The 14,331-nt window shown below is 41.7% G+C and overlaps 2 protein-coding genes across 4 annotated transcripts in view; one reads left to right on the forward strand and one right to left on the reverse strand.

The window, feature by feature from the left end:
* Positions 1-4,664, reverse strand: part of LOC115170725 (aspartate beta-hydroxylase domain-containing protein 2) — a 105,936-nt gene extending 101,272 nt beyond the window's left edge. Inside the window, exon 1 of the mRNA XM_029726965.1 lies at positions 4,362-4,664. The gene's annotated coding sequence lies outside the window, so the exon portion shown is untranslated. The remainder of the gene's footprint in view (positions 1-4,361) is intronic.
* sez6l2 (seizure related 6 homolog (mouse)-like 2) overlaps positions 1-14,331 on the forward strand; it is a 172,264-nt gene that overhangs the window by 81,059 nt on the left and 76,874 nt on the right. The window contains exons 1-3 of one of the 3 annotated variants that reach the window (XM_029726964.1): positions 4,761-4,781; positions 6,904-6,980; positions 7,966-8,094. In XM_029726964.1, the coding sequence (XP_029582824.1) occupies positions 6,923-6,980; positions 7,966-8,094 (187 nt within the window). In that variant the 5' untranslated portion in view covers positions 4,761-4,781; positions 6,904-6,922. The other 2 variants (XM_029726962.1, XM_029726963.1) reach the window with 2 other exon arrangements.

A 14,331-nucleotide genomic window follows, 5' to 3' on the forward strand; every position in this document is an offset into this window, starting at 1 on the left:
GTTGGTGCTACTAAGTACGTTAGCAAGTTTGATCTGCTGAAGAGATATTGGCAGGTCCCTCTAACTGAGCGTGCCTACCTTTGTCTCCCGTTCAGGTTAGGAAACGCCAGAGACATGTTTCAAAGGCTCGTGCACATTGTGCTATGTGGCCTAGAAAATGCTGAAGCATATTTGGATGTGGTCATATTTAGCACCACCTGATCCCAACACCTTCAGTATATTAGGAGTCTGTTCGGCGTTTCGCAGCTGCCAACCTGACAATTAACCTGTCAAAGAGTGAAATTGCCCAAGCAACAGTGAAATATCTCGGGAAGGTGGTGGGGCAAGGGAGAGTCCGAAAAAGTGGAGGCCATCAATAACCTTCCAGTGCAAGCTTCTGTGCTGATTCTTGGGAAAGGCTGGCTACTACTTGGCTTTTTGCAAGAACTTTGCCCAGGTTGATGCACCACTTACAGATTGACCAGTCTGAAAGTCATTTTCTGTTGGAGCATCGACAGTCAGGAGGCATTTGAGAAGACAAAGACTCTTTTGGTCTCTGCACCGGTGCTAGCTGCTCTGGATTTCCGTTGTCCATTTGCTTTTTACACCGATGCCAGCAATGTAGGAGCAGGGGCTGTGCACCTACAGAAAGACGATACAAATGTTGAGCACCCTGTGGGGTATTTTTCCAAGAAATTGGCCTCATATCAAAAACACAACTCGAAGGAGACGCTTGGTACTGGCTCTTTAGCACTTCGAGGTTTATGTATCGGTCTCTACACCTCTGGTGGTCTACACCGATTATAACCCTCTCATTTCCCTGCAAAAGACAAGTTCCACGAACCACCGACTCCTTCACTGGAGTCTCATATTACAAGTCCGTAGTAAGGACAACTTGGTTTCTGATTTTGTCTTTCAAGGGTGGGCAGTCAATATGTTTTTGTGTTTAGCCAGTATGTAGCCCAGGCTTACAATTTATTTTGAAAGCACGTTCTGCCATATTGGAGATTTTGGTGTGCTCGTCCAAAGAGATGAGAGAACATACATGATTTTACAATATTTTCAAAACTTCTGTGTTTTAGGCAACTATACTGCTCAAAAAAATAAAGGGAACACTTAAACAACACATCCTAGATCTGAATGAAATAAATAATCTTATTAAATACTTTTTTCTTTACATAGTTGAATGTGCTGACAACAAAATCACGCAAAAATAATCAATGGAAATCCAATTTATCAACCCATGGAGGTCTGGATTTGGAGTCACACTCACAATTAAAGTGGAAAGCCACACTACAGGCTGATCCAACTTTGATGTAATGTCCTTAAAACAAGTCAAAATGAGGCTCAGTAGTGTGTGTGGCCTCCACGTGCCTGTATGACCTCCCTACAATGCCTGGGCATGCTCCTGATGAGGTGGCGGATGGTCTCCTGAGGGATCTCCTCCCAGACCTGGACTAAAGCATCCGCCAACTCCTGGACAGTCTGTGGTGCAACGTGGCGTTGGTGGATGGAGCGAGACATGATGTCCCAGATGTGCTCAATTGGATTCAGGTCTGGGGAACGGGCGGGCCAGTCCATAGCATCAATGCCTTCCTCTTGCAGGAACTGCTGACACACTCCAGCCACATGAGGTCTAGCATTGTCTTGCATTAGGAGGAACCCAGGGCCAACCGCACCAGCATATGGTCTCAAGGCGTCTGAGGATCTCATCTCGGTACCTAATGGCAGTCAGGCTACCTCTGGCGAGCACATGGAGGGCTGTGCAGCCCCCCAAAGAAATGCCACACCATGACTGACCCACCACCAAACCGGTCATGCTGGAGGATGTTGCAGGCAGCAGAACGTTCTCCACGGCGTCTCCAGACTCTGTCACGTCTGTCACGTGCTCAGTGTGAACCTGCTTTCATCTGTGAAGAGCACAGGGCGCCAGTGGCGAATTTGCCAATCTTGGTGTTCTCTGGCAAATGTCAAACGTCCTGCACGGTGAAGGGCTGTAAGCACAACCCCCACCTGTGGACGTTGGGCCCTCATACCACCCTCATGGAGTCTGTTTCTGACCGTTTGAGCAGACACATGCACATTTGTGGCCTGCTGGAGGTCATTTTGCAGGGCTCTGGCAGTGCTCCTCCTGCTCCTCCTTGCACAAAGGCGGAGGTAGCGGTCCTGCTGCTGGGTTGTTGCCCTCCTACGGCCTCCTCTACGTCTCCTGATGTACTGGCTTGTCTCCTGGTAGCGCCTCCATGCTCTGGACACTACGCTGACAGACACAGCAAACCTTCTTGCCACAGCTCGCATTGATGTGCCATCCTGGATGAGCTGCACTACCTGAGCCACTTGTGTGGGTTGTACACTCCGTCTCATGCTACCACTAGAGTGAAAGCACCGCCAGCATTCAAAAGTGACCAAAACATCAGCCAGGAAGCATAGGAACTGAGAAGTGGTCTGTGGTCCCCACCTGCAGAACCACTCCTTTATTGGGGGTGTCTTGCTAATTGCCTATAATTTCCACCTGTTGTCTATTCTATTTGCACAACAGCATGTGAAATTTATTGTCAATCAGTGTTGCTTCCTAAGTGGAAAGTTTAATTTCACAGAAGTGTGATTGACTTGGAGTTACATTGTGTTGTTTACATGTTCCCTTTATTTTTTTGAGCAGTGTATATATAGAAATATATTTATAGAGAAAAAAATAAAAAGGTGGCTGTTTTTGTCTTGTATTTAATTGTTGACAGTCAGTAGACACCATGTTTGTATTGTAAAAGGCGACACATTTAAGTAGCGATGCATATAAGTTGATGGAAGTTATTTTCTGTTGGTTGTGAGCAAATTTGTCCAACAAAAATATGGGATATATTTGTTGTCTTAAGGGGGAAGGTGTTACCGGTTTTGGTTTTTCCATTTATATTTTGATGTAGCACGTAGGGTGAACCGATTTGTTGTCACCTTGCTAGTAAGTATGGGTTACACCTGTGCTGGCTCGTCATCTGGATAGTCGGAAGTCACCTGGAATGCATTTCAATTAATAGGTGTGCCTGGTTAAAAGTTAATTTGTGGAATTTCTTTCCTTCTTAATGCGTTTGAGCAAATCAGTTGTGTTGTAAAGATAGCTCTATTTGGTAAAAGACTGTATACCACCCCTACCTTGTCACAACTCAACTGATTGCCTCAAACAAATTCAGAATGAAAGAAATTCGACAAATGAACTTTTAACAACACACCTGTTAATTGAAATGCATTCCAGGTGACTTTCTCATGAAGCTGGTTGAGAGAATGCCAAGCGTGTGCAAAGCTGTCATCAAGGCAAAGGGTGGCTAATGTAGAAAATAGTAAAAAATAAAGAAAAACCATGGAATGAGTAGGTGTGTCCAAACATTTGCTGGGAATGTACAAGCAAAATATGTTGCGCCCCTGCCTTTGACAAAGTGAGCACTGTTTCTCACAGGATGGCATCAGCGCTCACCTAAAAAGCCCATAGTTTTTATGTGTTGTTGGGGGTGTGTCTTGGTCAGTTTAGCTCAGAATATGTCTTCCTCTCAATCTTCCACCATAGCAGGCCATCTAATAAGTGGTCTCAGGGATGGAGAACTCTGGAAGTTCCTTTGGTCTCTACTGAGTTAGGTAAATCAGATTTTAGTGTTCTTGCACCTTATTGTTCCACAAATCTTCATAATATTCTTAAATTTGATGTTCTGGTGCCTCTATGACAATTCATAAAGCTGATTGAGGACTTATGTTACTTATGAATGTGTTTGTTTTTAATGACAGTTTTTTACTTTCTGCTTGCATTTCGTATTTATAGTTTGATGTGTGTATTTTCTACAATTTCTGTAAATTAGGGCTCATCTGTAAAATAGACCTTGGTCTCAGCATGACGCCCTGATAAAATAAAGGGGGAAAATAGCAGTTGAGGAATCATATTATAATTTGTCTGAAATGAGTTTACAATCTTGCACACATCCTAATACATAGGCCTATTAGATTCAGTATCCCGCGTTTAAAGGATTTACTGTATGAGCGAAGGTCTTTTTTGGCTTACACAAAAAGCACCCCCTAGAACTGTCCCCTCCCGTGCATTAATAAGGTATCATCGTCAGCGCACATTTCAGTAAACATATTGACAACATAGCACAACTGCGCAGATACTTCCATCACAGCCTTTCACTTGTAGTTTTGTCGATGACAATCACTGTAAGCGTTCCCGGGATAATGTCCAAATATAGAGAGGGGGTGGACAAAGCATTGAGTAGCCTAGGCTATTTATTCTGACAATAGTCGACATCTAAATATATAAGTTAATTTCTAGGCTACCATTTAAAAGATATCTGGTATGCGTGCATGCATGGTTCCTAATACATTTTAATTGTAGCCTAATGACTCACCACTGTCCCTCTTTTTTCTGTGCTTCACTGTCTATCTGTCTTGATGGGCTGCGCCGATGCAACTCGATACAATTTGTTCCGCATTCGATGTTTCGGCAAAGCGCCAGAGTATAATGTCCTCCTTTACGGAAAATACCGAAGGGTATATGATTTTAGACTTATTTATTTATCGTCTGGTCAATTGAAGTGAAATATATTTTTGTATTCTAATTAGCTTGGTATAGGCAATCTTAGTTTAAATGTTGCATGCTATCCCATCTCTAGCCTGGGCTTTTAGATGTGTGTTGCTGTTTCAGCACTGTTGGTGTACAGCTCTTCGCCAAGACAACCATGCAAATCTGCGAACATCCACCAGGGCGCATCTGTGAGCTATGACTCCCGACTTAAATGCCCTCACACACCAACGCTTCAACCATACAGGTAGAACCAGCTACCAGCGTTCCACCCACACCCGCTCGCTCCGGGGCCTAGAAATAAGAGAGAGGCGCATAGACATACCATCAACGAGAAAGGGGGGGAGCGGAGTCAGAAGACAGCAGGATACCTTTACACATATTTGGGAAGATCAATGGTAGTGATTAGGATATTAGAGGGGTGTAGTCACAAAGCCCCCTGCATACTCACACAAAGAGCAGGGCCGTGTGGGAGCAAATTATAATTTAAACAAATTTTATGTGCAGCATCAGCGCTGGTATTTTACGTAAGGGACTCGAAGGAACGCAGTAAAAGAAAACGTAGCTCAACCAACAATAGCCCGATTTTTGACTGAAACGCGAATACCGGTGTGTAAGAGAAGCGCATAATAATAAGGGAATAGATCAGGACGTGATTTTCCAGGTACGTATGCTTCCCTCGCTGCTAACTATTACGCATAGGCCTAATAATAAGCGCAGGTCTCTTTTTCTAATCCATCACATTGCACAACAAACGCTACCTGCATTGAAAATTAAACCAAACAAAAAATACTCCGGATTTTCTCTGACGCAAATACAAATTAGGCCTATTCATTTTTGATAGCCGTCCGGTGAGAGTGGTTATCGGGCAAATAGAATGATTTGGTGGATATTTTGAAAAAGAAAACGGAACGCCATTGAAAGCATGAAGGAATTAAACATTCTCCTGCGATGCATAACTTAACATTATAGGTCTATTCTATGAGGCCTATCATGTTTAGTTTAATGTAGCTATACAGATATATGATCTCTATTACAGTATTTTAGATCTGAGTGACCGTGACAGCACAGAAGGCATGTCATACGACCACGGATCTAAACCCCCTTGGGCCTTAGGACCCGCATAATGTAAATACGTGCTCACAATCTGAAATGTGATAGCCTTTTCCTCTTTATCTTATATTGTGAGATAGATTTACATGATGAGACATTGATGGAAGGCAACACTGAAAAACACCAATGATAATGCTGCACTGCTGATAATATCACGTTTGGAGCAATTTTACCTTTACCAAGGCACTTTTATTGTAGGTTTAAAGATACAAAATGCAATATGGCGATATGTTCAATGACATTGAAATGCTTGATATACCCATTGATAGAATTTATGTCTCTTAAGCTTAGCACAATTCTTATTTACAGTGACGGCCTACACCGGCCAAACTCGGACGATGATGGGCCAATTGTGCGCTGTCCTATGGGACTGCCAATCACGGCCGGTTGTGATACAGCCTGGATTCGAACCAGGGTGTCTGTAGTGACACCTCTAGCATTGAGATGCAGTACCTTAGACCGCTGCACCACTCGGGAGCAAGCTATCATAACCTAAAATAAGGTTTCTTTACCCCATTGTTTACAAATAACAATAGCATGTACAAATGTAAATACATGTTTTAAACTATCACCTGGATTACATTAATTTGTCTTTGAATTTGAGAGGGGGTTGTACATTAGGGTTGGATGGGTTGGGGAAATGTAACCATCCCTAATACACATTTTGTAAATGTAGAATTTGTTGTTAATTTACTTCCCTGGTTAAATAAAGTGAAATAAAATAAATAAACAACATGTTTAAACATTTTGAGGCTATACCTTGTTTGTTTATTGTTTGTAAACAATGGAGGGAGCAATATTACCTTTGGCTTATGATGGAGTAAGACAGTTGGGCTAAGCTCATGTGTATGCGATATTCTTTAGGAATCAAAATGTAAATGACCATTGAACAGATTCCCAGGTCCAAGACTGCACATCGTAATATCTGTCTCTCTAAAACAGGGGCGTCAAACTCATTTTGCTCTGGGGGCCTCATTCGGTCTTCGATGAGGTCCGAAGGGCTGCACTGAAATTGGTTATATTTCTTGCCTGTTGAAATATTTTTACTCCACCTGCGAGCCGGATTGGACTCCCTCCGTATGTTGACACCCCTGCTCTAAAGCTTAGATTTTTAATATAGTAGTAGTAGTTGCTAGTGCTGTTGTTCTTATTGATAAAGTACAATACTGCAGTAAGGAATCATTTAGGTTGTATCTGCTCTTCTTCCTTACAATCTCTTTCCCTCCCCACTTCTGTTTCCCTCCCCTCTCTGTCAGGCTGTTCTGATACTAAACCATGGCGTCTACAGTTCTTGCTGTGACACTATCTGTCACCATCCTCCACCTAACTACAGGTAACGTGTGTGTGTGTGTGTGTGTGTGTGTGTGTGTGTGTGTGTGTGTGTGTGTGTGTGTGTGTGTGTGTGTGTGTGTGTGTGTGTGTGTGTGTGTGTGTGTGTGTGTGTGTGTGTGAGAGTGCTGAGCGATTAATGTTGGTTATTTTTCTGCAGTTTCTCTAGAGATAAATCAGATCATATGCCCGAACTGTGCTTAGTAGTTGGGAGTTGTAGTTTCCAACAGGCCAATGTTCTATATACTGTAGTTTACTGTAGAAAATGTAATCATTTACTACAATGATCATAATCCATTGTGCGGCTAAACTTGTCCGATATTTGTATCTTTTACGCCTGCTAAGAGAGAAGAATACGCAATCAAGATGGGATACATAGAGAGCAGTTTATTTGCGAGGTATCTCTACCTGAAAATACCGTATATGATCTAAGTGATTGATAGTTGGCATTCAGCAGTCATAAAAGTATGGCTAATTTACTTTGAAAAACTACTAAAATAGTGACTTTGTCAGACAGCATGGCCAGCAGCTCTATAGAGATGAGATGATGATTTGGAATTAAATAAGTCATCAACTAAATCAAATGTAATATACACAACAACTTAAATATTTTATTAAAGTAATGTGAATAACTGATGGTTAATATATAAGTGATGAACAGTCATGGGCAGTCCCTACCATCATGGGACTTTTATTAATTGATTTACTCTGTTACAGCATTCAACCCACATAATGCATAGTGCATTTAATGTTTAAAAAAATTATCAAAATCGAAAATGGTGATTAATTTTTAGTAATCAACTGACCTCAAAGCTCCAATCGCTCAGCACAAGCGTGTGAGAGAGAGAGAAAGAGGCAGAAATGTTTCTTGTGACAGATGTTTCTTGAATTAAAAAAATATATATAATTTGCCAATCATAGTTTAAATTCCTCCATTTCCTCTGAAGTTAATTTTTTTCACAAGTCATTATATATCTCTTTCCTCTTAGGCTTGAACTTTGTGACCCCTGACCCTGAGGCTCCTCCCACAGCAAGTCCTGGTCCCCATCCATTGGGCAAGCTGATCCATGCAGCCCTTCTGAGTAAGGAGTACCTGGGCCATGCCCCAGATGATACAGGTAGCATAGCTCACCAGTAGCAGTTTTAGATTATTATATCAATACTGATATTCATTCATATGCTACTACTAATTAATAATAACAATAACAGTAATACTGTATTTTTATTTGTAAAACCTTTTTCAAATACACCAAAACAAACTGCTTAAATAGAATCAAGATGGCATCAGTGGTGTAGGGTAGGCGGGGGCCATGATGCGAACCAATCAGCACACTCATGACAAAACTGTGCGTGTTTAAACCAGGGATGGGCAACTTTGATGGGGGTGGGGGCCACAAAATACCCACACATGCAGTCCTTTTGGGGCCCTAAGTGAAATTAAGTTTTACAGTTAATTTCCTGCAATTCTACACATTTGCCATGGGGTGGTGAGAAAATGTATACATCTTATAAATAATTTCATGCAATTCTACTCATTTTGCCATAGGTTGTAGAGAAATGTTAGCATTTTTTAAATATGATAACTGACTGAGTGATTTGTTATCAACGTGGGCCCCCCGGTTGGTATTTCAACCATTATTGCTAGAAGTTTAGATACCTGACCACAAAACTAACTTACAATCAAAAAAATGTTAGCTGACATGAGTGACTTTCAGTGACTGACATAACAAGAGAAAACTGCTGATGCAAAACCATATTTTGAAATTGCACCTTGTGTATTCCACAATTCTAACTCTCAACAGTAAGTTGAGACCTCTAGTGAGTCCACCCCTGCCAAAAATATAAACGAAACATGTAAAGTGTTGGTCCCATGTTTCATGAGCAGAAATGAAAAATACCAGAAATGTTCCATATGCACAAAAAGCTTCTTTCTCTCAAATTGTGTGTACAAATTTGTTGACATCCCTGTTGTTGAGCATTTCTCCTTTGCCAAGATAACCCATTCACGTGAAAGGTGTGACATGTCAAGAAGCTGATTATACAGCACAAGGTGCCGCAGACCATGTGTATGTAAATTTGGACTTGAACCCGATCGAACATTTCTGGAGAGACCCGAAAATAGCTGCGCAGCAACGCTGTGCACCTTGTGCTGGGGACAATAAAATGCCACTCTAAAATGTGCAGTTTGCCACACAACACAATGCTACAGATGTCTCAAGTTCTGAAGGAGTGTGCAATTGGCATGCTGACTGTAGGAATGTCCACCAGAGCTGTTGGCAGAGAATATAATGTTAATTTCTGCACCATAAGCCGCCCCCAACGTCATTTAAGAGAATTTACATACACGTGGTCTGCGGCCTCACAACCGCAGACCACGTGTATGGCGCCGTGTGGGCGAGTGGTTTGCTGATGTCAATGTTGTGAACAGAGTGCCCCATGGTGGCGGTGGGGTTATGGTATGGGCAGGCATAAGCTACGGCCAACGAACACAATTGCATTTTATCGATTGGCAATTTGAATGCACAGAGATACTGTGACAAGATCCTGAGGCCTATTGTCGTGCCATTCATCCGCCGCCACAACCTCATATTTCAGCATGATAATGCAAGGCCCCATGTCGCAAGGATCTGTACATAATTCCTGCAAGCTAAAAATGTTCCAGATCTTCCATGGCCTGCATACTCACTAAACATGTCACCCATTGAGCATGTTTGGGATGCTCTGGATCGATGTGTACGACGTGTGTTCCAGTTCCCGACAATATCCAGCAACTTCGCACAGTCATTGAAGATGAGTGGGACAACATTCTACAAGCCACAATCAACCGCCTGATCAACTCAATGCGAAGGAGACTGCATGAGGCAAATGGTGGTCACATTAGATACTAACTGGTTTTCAGATCTCCACCCCTACCTTTTTTTAAGGTATTTGTGACCAACAGATGTCTATCTGTAATCCCAGTCATGTGTTATACATAGATTAGGGCCTAAAGAATTTATTTCAATTGACTGAGTTCCTTAAATGAACTGTAACTCAGTAAAATCATTCAAATTGTTGCATGTTGTGTTTATATTTTGGTCAGTGTATGTACAGTGCATTCAGAAAGTATTCAGACCCCTTGCCATTTACACATTTTGTTACGTTACAGCCTTATTCTAAAATGTATTAAATTGTTTTTTTCCATTATCTACACACAATACCCCGTAATGACAAAGCAAAAACAGGTTTCTAGAAATGTTTGCAAATGTATTATAAATAAAAAACTGATATCATATTTACATAAGTATTTAGACCCTTTACTCAGTACTTTGTTGCAGCACTTTTGGCAGCTGTTATAGCCTCGAGCCTTCTTGGGTATGATGCAGCAAGTTTGGCACACCTGTATTTGGAGTTTCTCCCATTCTTCTCTGCAGATCCTCTCAAACTCTGTCAGGTTGGATGGGGAGCATTGCTGCACAGCTATTTTCAGGTCTCCAGAGTTGTTCGATTGGGTTCAAGTCCGGGCTCTGGCTGGGCCACTCAAGGACATTCAGAGACTTGTCCCGAAGCCACTCCTGCATTGTCTTAGCTGTGTGCTAAGGGTTGTTGCCCTGTTCGAAGGTGAACCTGCGACCCAGTCTGAGGTCCTGAGCGCTGTGAAGCAGGTTTTCATCAAGGATCTCTCTGTACTTTGCTCCGTTCATCTTTCCCTCGATCCTGACTAGTCTCCCAGCCCCTGCCACTGAAAAACATCTCCACAGCATGATGCTGCCACCACTATGCTTCACTGTAGGGATGGTGCCAGGTTTCCTCCAGATGTGACTCTTGGCATTCAGGCCAAAGCATTCAATCTTGGTTTCATCAGACCAGAGAATCTTGTTTCTCATGGTCTGAGATTCTTTAGGCGCCTTTTGGCAAACTCCAAGCGGGCTGTCATGTGCTTTTACTGAGGAGTGGCTTCCATCTGGCCACTGATTGGTGGAGTGAAAGGCCTAATTAGTGGAGTGCTGCAGAGATGTTTGTCCCATCTCCACAGAGGAAGTCTAGAGCTCTGTCAGAGTGACCATCAGGTACTTCGTCACCTCCCAGACCAAGGCCCTTCTCCCTAAATGATTTTTTTAAATGTACCCTTTATTTTACTAGGCAAGTCAGTTAAAAACAAATTCTTATTTACAATGACTAACTGGGGACAGTGGGTTAACTTGTTCAGGGGCTGAACGACAGATTTGTACCTTGTCAGCTCGGGGATTCAATCTAGCAACCTATCAGTTACTAGTCCAATGCTCTAACCACTAGGCTATCTGCCGCCCCAATTGCTCAGTTTGGCCGGGCGGCCAGCTCTAGGAAGAGTCTTGGTGGTTCCAAACTTCTTCCATTTAAGAATGATGGAGGCCACTGTGATCTTGGGGGCCTTTAATGCTTCAAACATTTTTTGGTACCCTTCTCCAGATCTGTGCCTCGACACAGTCCTGTCTCAGAGCTCTACGGACAATTCCTTCAACCTCATGGCTTGTTTTTTTTTCTCTGATATCCACTGTCAACCTTATATAGACAGGTGTGTGCCTTTCCAGATCATGTCCAATCAATTGAATTGACTGCAGGTGGACTCTAATCAAGTTGGAGAAACATCTCACGGATGATAAATGGAAACAGGATGCACCTGAGCTCAATTTCGAGTTTCATAGCAAAGGGTCAGAATACTTATGTAAATGTGTTATTTCAGTTTTTTATTTTTAATCAATTTGCAAAAATTTCTAAACACCTGTTTTCGCTTTGTCATTATGGGGTATCGTGTGTACATTAATACTTTTTTTGTATATATATTTTTTTAATTTTACAAAATGTACATCAATGTATTTTTATTTATTCAACCTTTATTTAACTTGACAAGTCAGTTAAGAGCAAATTCTTATTTTCAATGACGGCCTACACTGTCAATGTAAGTACAAAGATTTCACCATATCCCAACCTTCCTCCCTCCACACAACACATCCCAAAAAGTGGAGCAACAGAAATAAATAAGTAAATTAATTAATAGTAAACCTTAGACAAACTTGCTTGGACTGGATAGCATTATATTGATGACTGTACCTATTATGTAATGACTACTGGAAATACCTACTGGGAAACCTTAAAGCATCTCATCAGAGGGGAGCCTCTGCTAGCTATTGAAGTATGATATAAATGGTTGCCATTTTCTAACAAATGTATCAGTGGAACTCCTAAGAGAATACTTCATCTTCTCAAGCTTTAGGAAGAACATTACATCATTTAGCAATTGAGAAGTAGAGGGGGGCTGCTGAGCAGACTTCCACTGGAAAATAAATCTATGTCGAGCTAATAAGGATGTAAAAGCAACAACATCAGCATGTTTCGGGTCCAAGTAGAACAAGTATTCTGGAATACCAAAAACAGCTATCAAGGGACATGGCTGCAGATTAATTTCAAACACCATTTTAAAAATAGAATCCCAGTAATTTTGTAGTTTAGAGCATTAAATGAATATGTGACTAAGGTCACATGGTGAGACATGACATCTATCACACTCATCATTTACATTTGTATATATTTCAGACAATCTGGATTGTATCAATCGCCTCATCCCACCACTCGTGTATATTCAACACCCATTTCCCGTTCCCAAGCAGATTTTGTTTTGGTGGAGTGTTTGTCCAATGACATAATACACAGATAGATCAGATAAATGACTGCTTTCTGTCGAGGTAATATAGTCAATATGCCATCCCAGGGTTAGCAAGGGGGTGGAGCAGGGAAGCCAGACAATTGGGAGGAGACACAATGCCTAATTTGAAGGTAACAGAAAAAGTGTGATGGATGCAAAGAGTATTTAGAGGGCAAATTGGGAAAACTAGAAAAAAATCCATATATTCTACATATAAGTCTTTCCTTGTCCAGTAAGAGAAAGCATTATCTATTAGGGAAGCGGGGAATAAGTGATTCTTATCAATAGGACCCATAGTAGATGCAGAGGAGAATTTAAAATGCCTTCAAAACTGGTGTGGAAAGTGTGGAAAGCACTACAGGATTGCCAGTATAGCAAGAGGGGGATGCTGGGAGAGAAGAGCAGAGTAAAGCAGGAAGAGAAGCAGAAATACAAGAATGTGCCTCTAGGTGGCACCTGGAGTATGTAACCAGAATGGCAATTTCTGAAAGTTGTCTGCCCAGTAATAGTATAAAAAGTTGGGTATTGCAAGCCCTCCACTAAACTTGCATCTCTGAAGTAAAGATCTACTGACTCTGGGTACCTTTCCTCCACAGACAAATGTGGTAACAGCCTGATTGATTGACTTTAAAAAGCACTTTGGTAAAAACAATGGGTTAATCTTGTTAAAATGTCAGTTAAGAACAAATTCTTATTTACAATGACGGCCTAGATTGAAAATAGATAATGGAACTTGGGTAAACTGTTCATATTTACATCATTAATCCTTCCTATAAGTGATAGTGGTAAGCTACCCCATCTCTGAAAATCAGTTTTAATTTGCATAAAGGAGAGGAGCAAAGTATGCAGAAAAAAGAGCATGTAATGAACGAGTTACATTCACTCCAAGATATTTGAAACCAGAGCTGAAAATCCAAGTCTGTCTGCTGGAGCTGTAGCGCTGCTGAATTGATTACTTCTTCAAGGATGGGAGGAGAATGAAAATCATCTGTAGTTTCAGCCTCAACTGTGGGCGTCTCCAGTTCACCCAAAAATGTAGTCATATTGGCAGTATCTGATGGAAATGCAGATGTATACAGGGAGGAATAGAAAGACTTGAAGGTGTCATTGATCCCCGTAGGGTCAGAAATCAAGCTATGAGAGGAATCTTTCATTTGGGGAATCAGACGGTTGCAGCACTGCGTTTTAATTGGCGTGCGAGCAGACGACTTGCCCTGTCGCCATGTTCACAGTAGCTACCACGGGAATGCAATAGTAAACATTCTTTATCTGTAGTGGACAAGAGATTGATTTCAGATTGTAAATTGAAATGTTGCTTATATATCCCTGGTGATGGCGTCAAGGCATATTGGTGATCTAAGTCAAGGATGGCTTTAGAGAGTTCTTCAAGTTTAGCTTCCCGAGTTTTGTTTAAATGAGAAGAATTATGTCAACAGTGAAGGGGCGACTCCGGGATGCTGGCCTTCTAGGCAGAGTTGCAAAGAAAAAGTCATATCACAGACTGGCCAATAAAAATAAAAGATTAAGATTGGCAAAAGAACACAGACACTGGACAGAGGAACTGCCTAGAAGGCCAGCATCCCGGAGTCGCCTCTTCACTGTTGACGTTGAGACTCGTGTTTTGCGGGTACTATTTAATGAAGCTACCAGTTGAGGACTTGTGAGACGTCTGTTTCTCAAACTAGACACTAAT

The sequence above is a fragment of the Salmo trutta genome, chromosome 32 (genome assembly GCF_901001165.1).
Source record: "Salmo trutta chromosome 32, fSalTru1.1, whole genome shotgun sequence".
NCBI lineage: Eukaryota > Metazoa > Chordata > Actinopteri > Salmoniformes > Salmonidae > Salmo > Salmo trutta.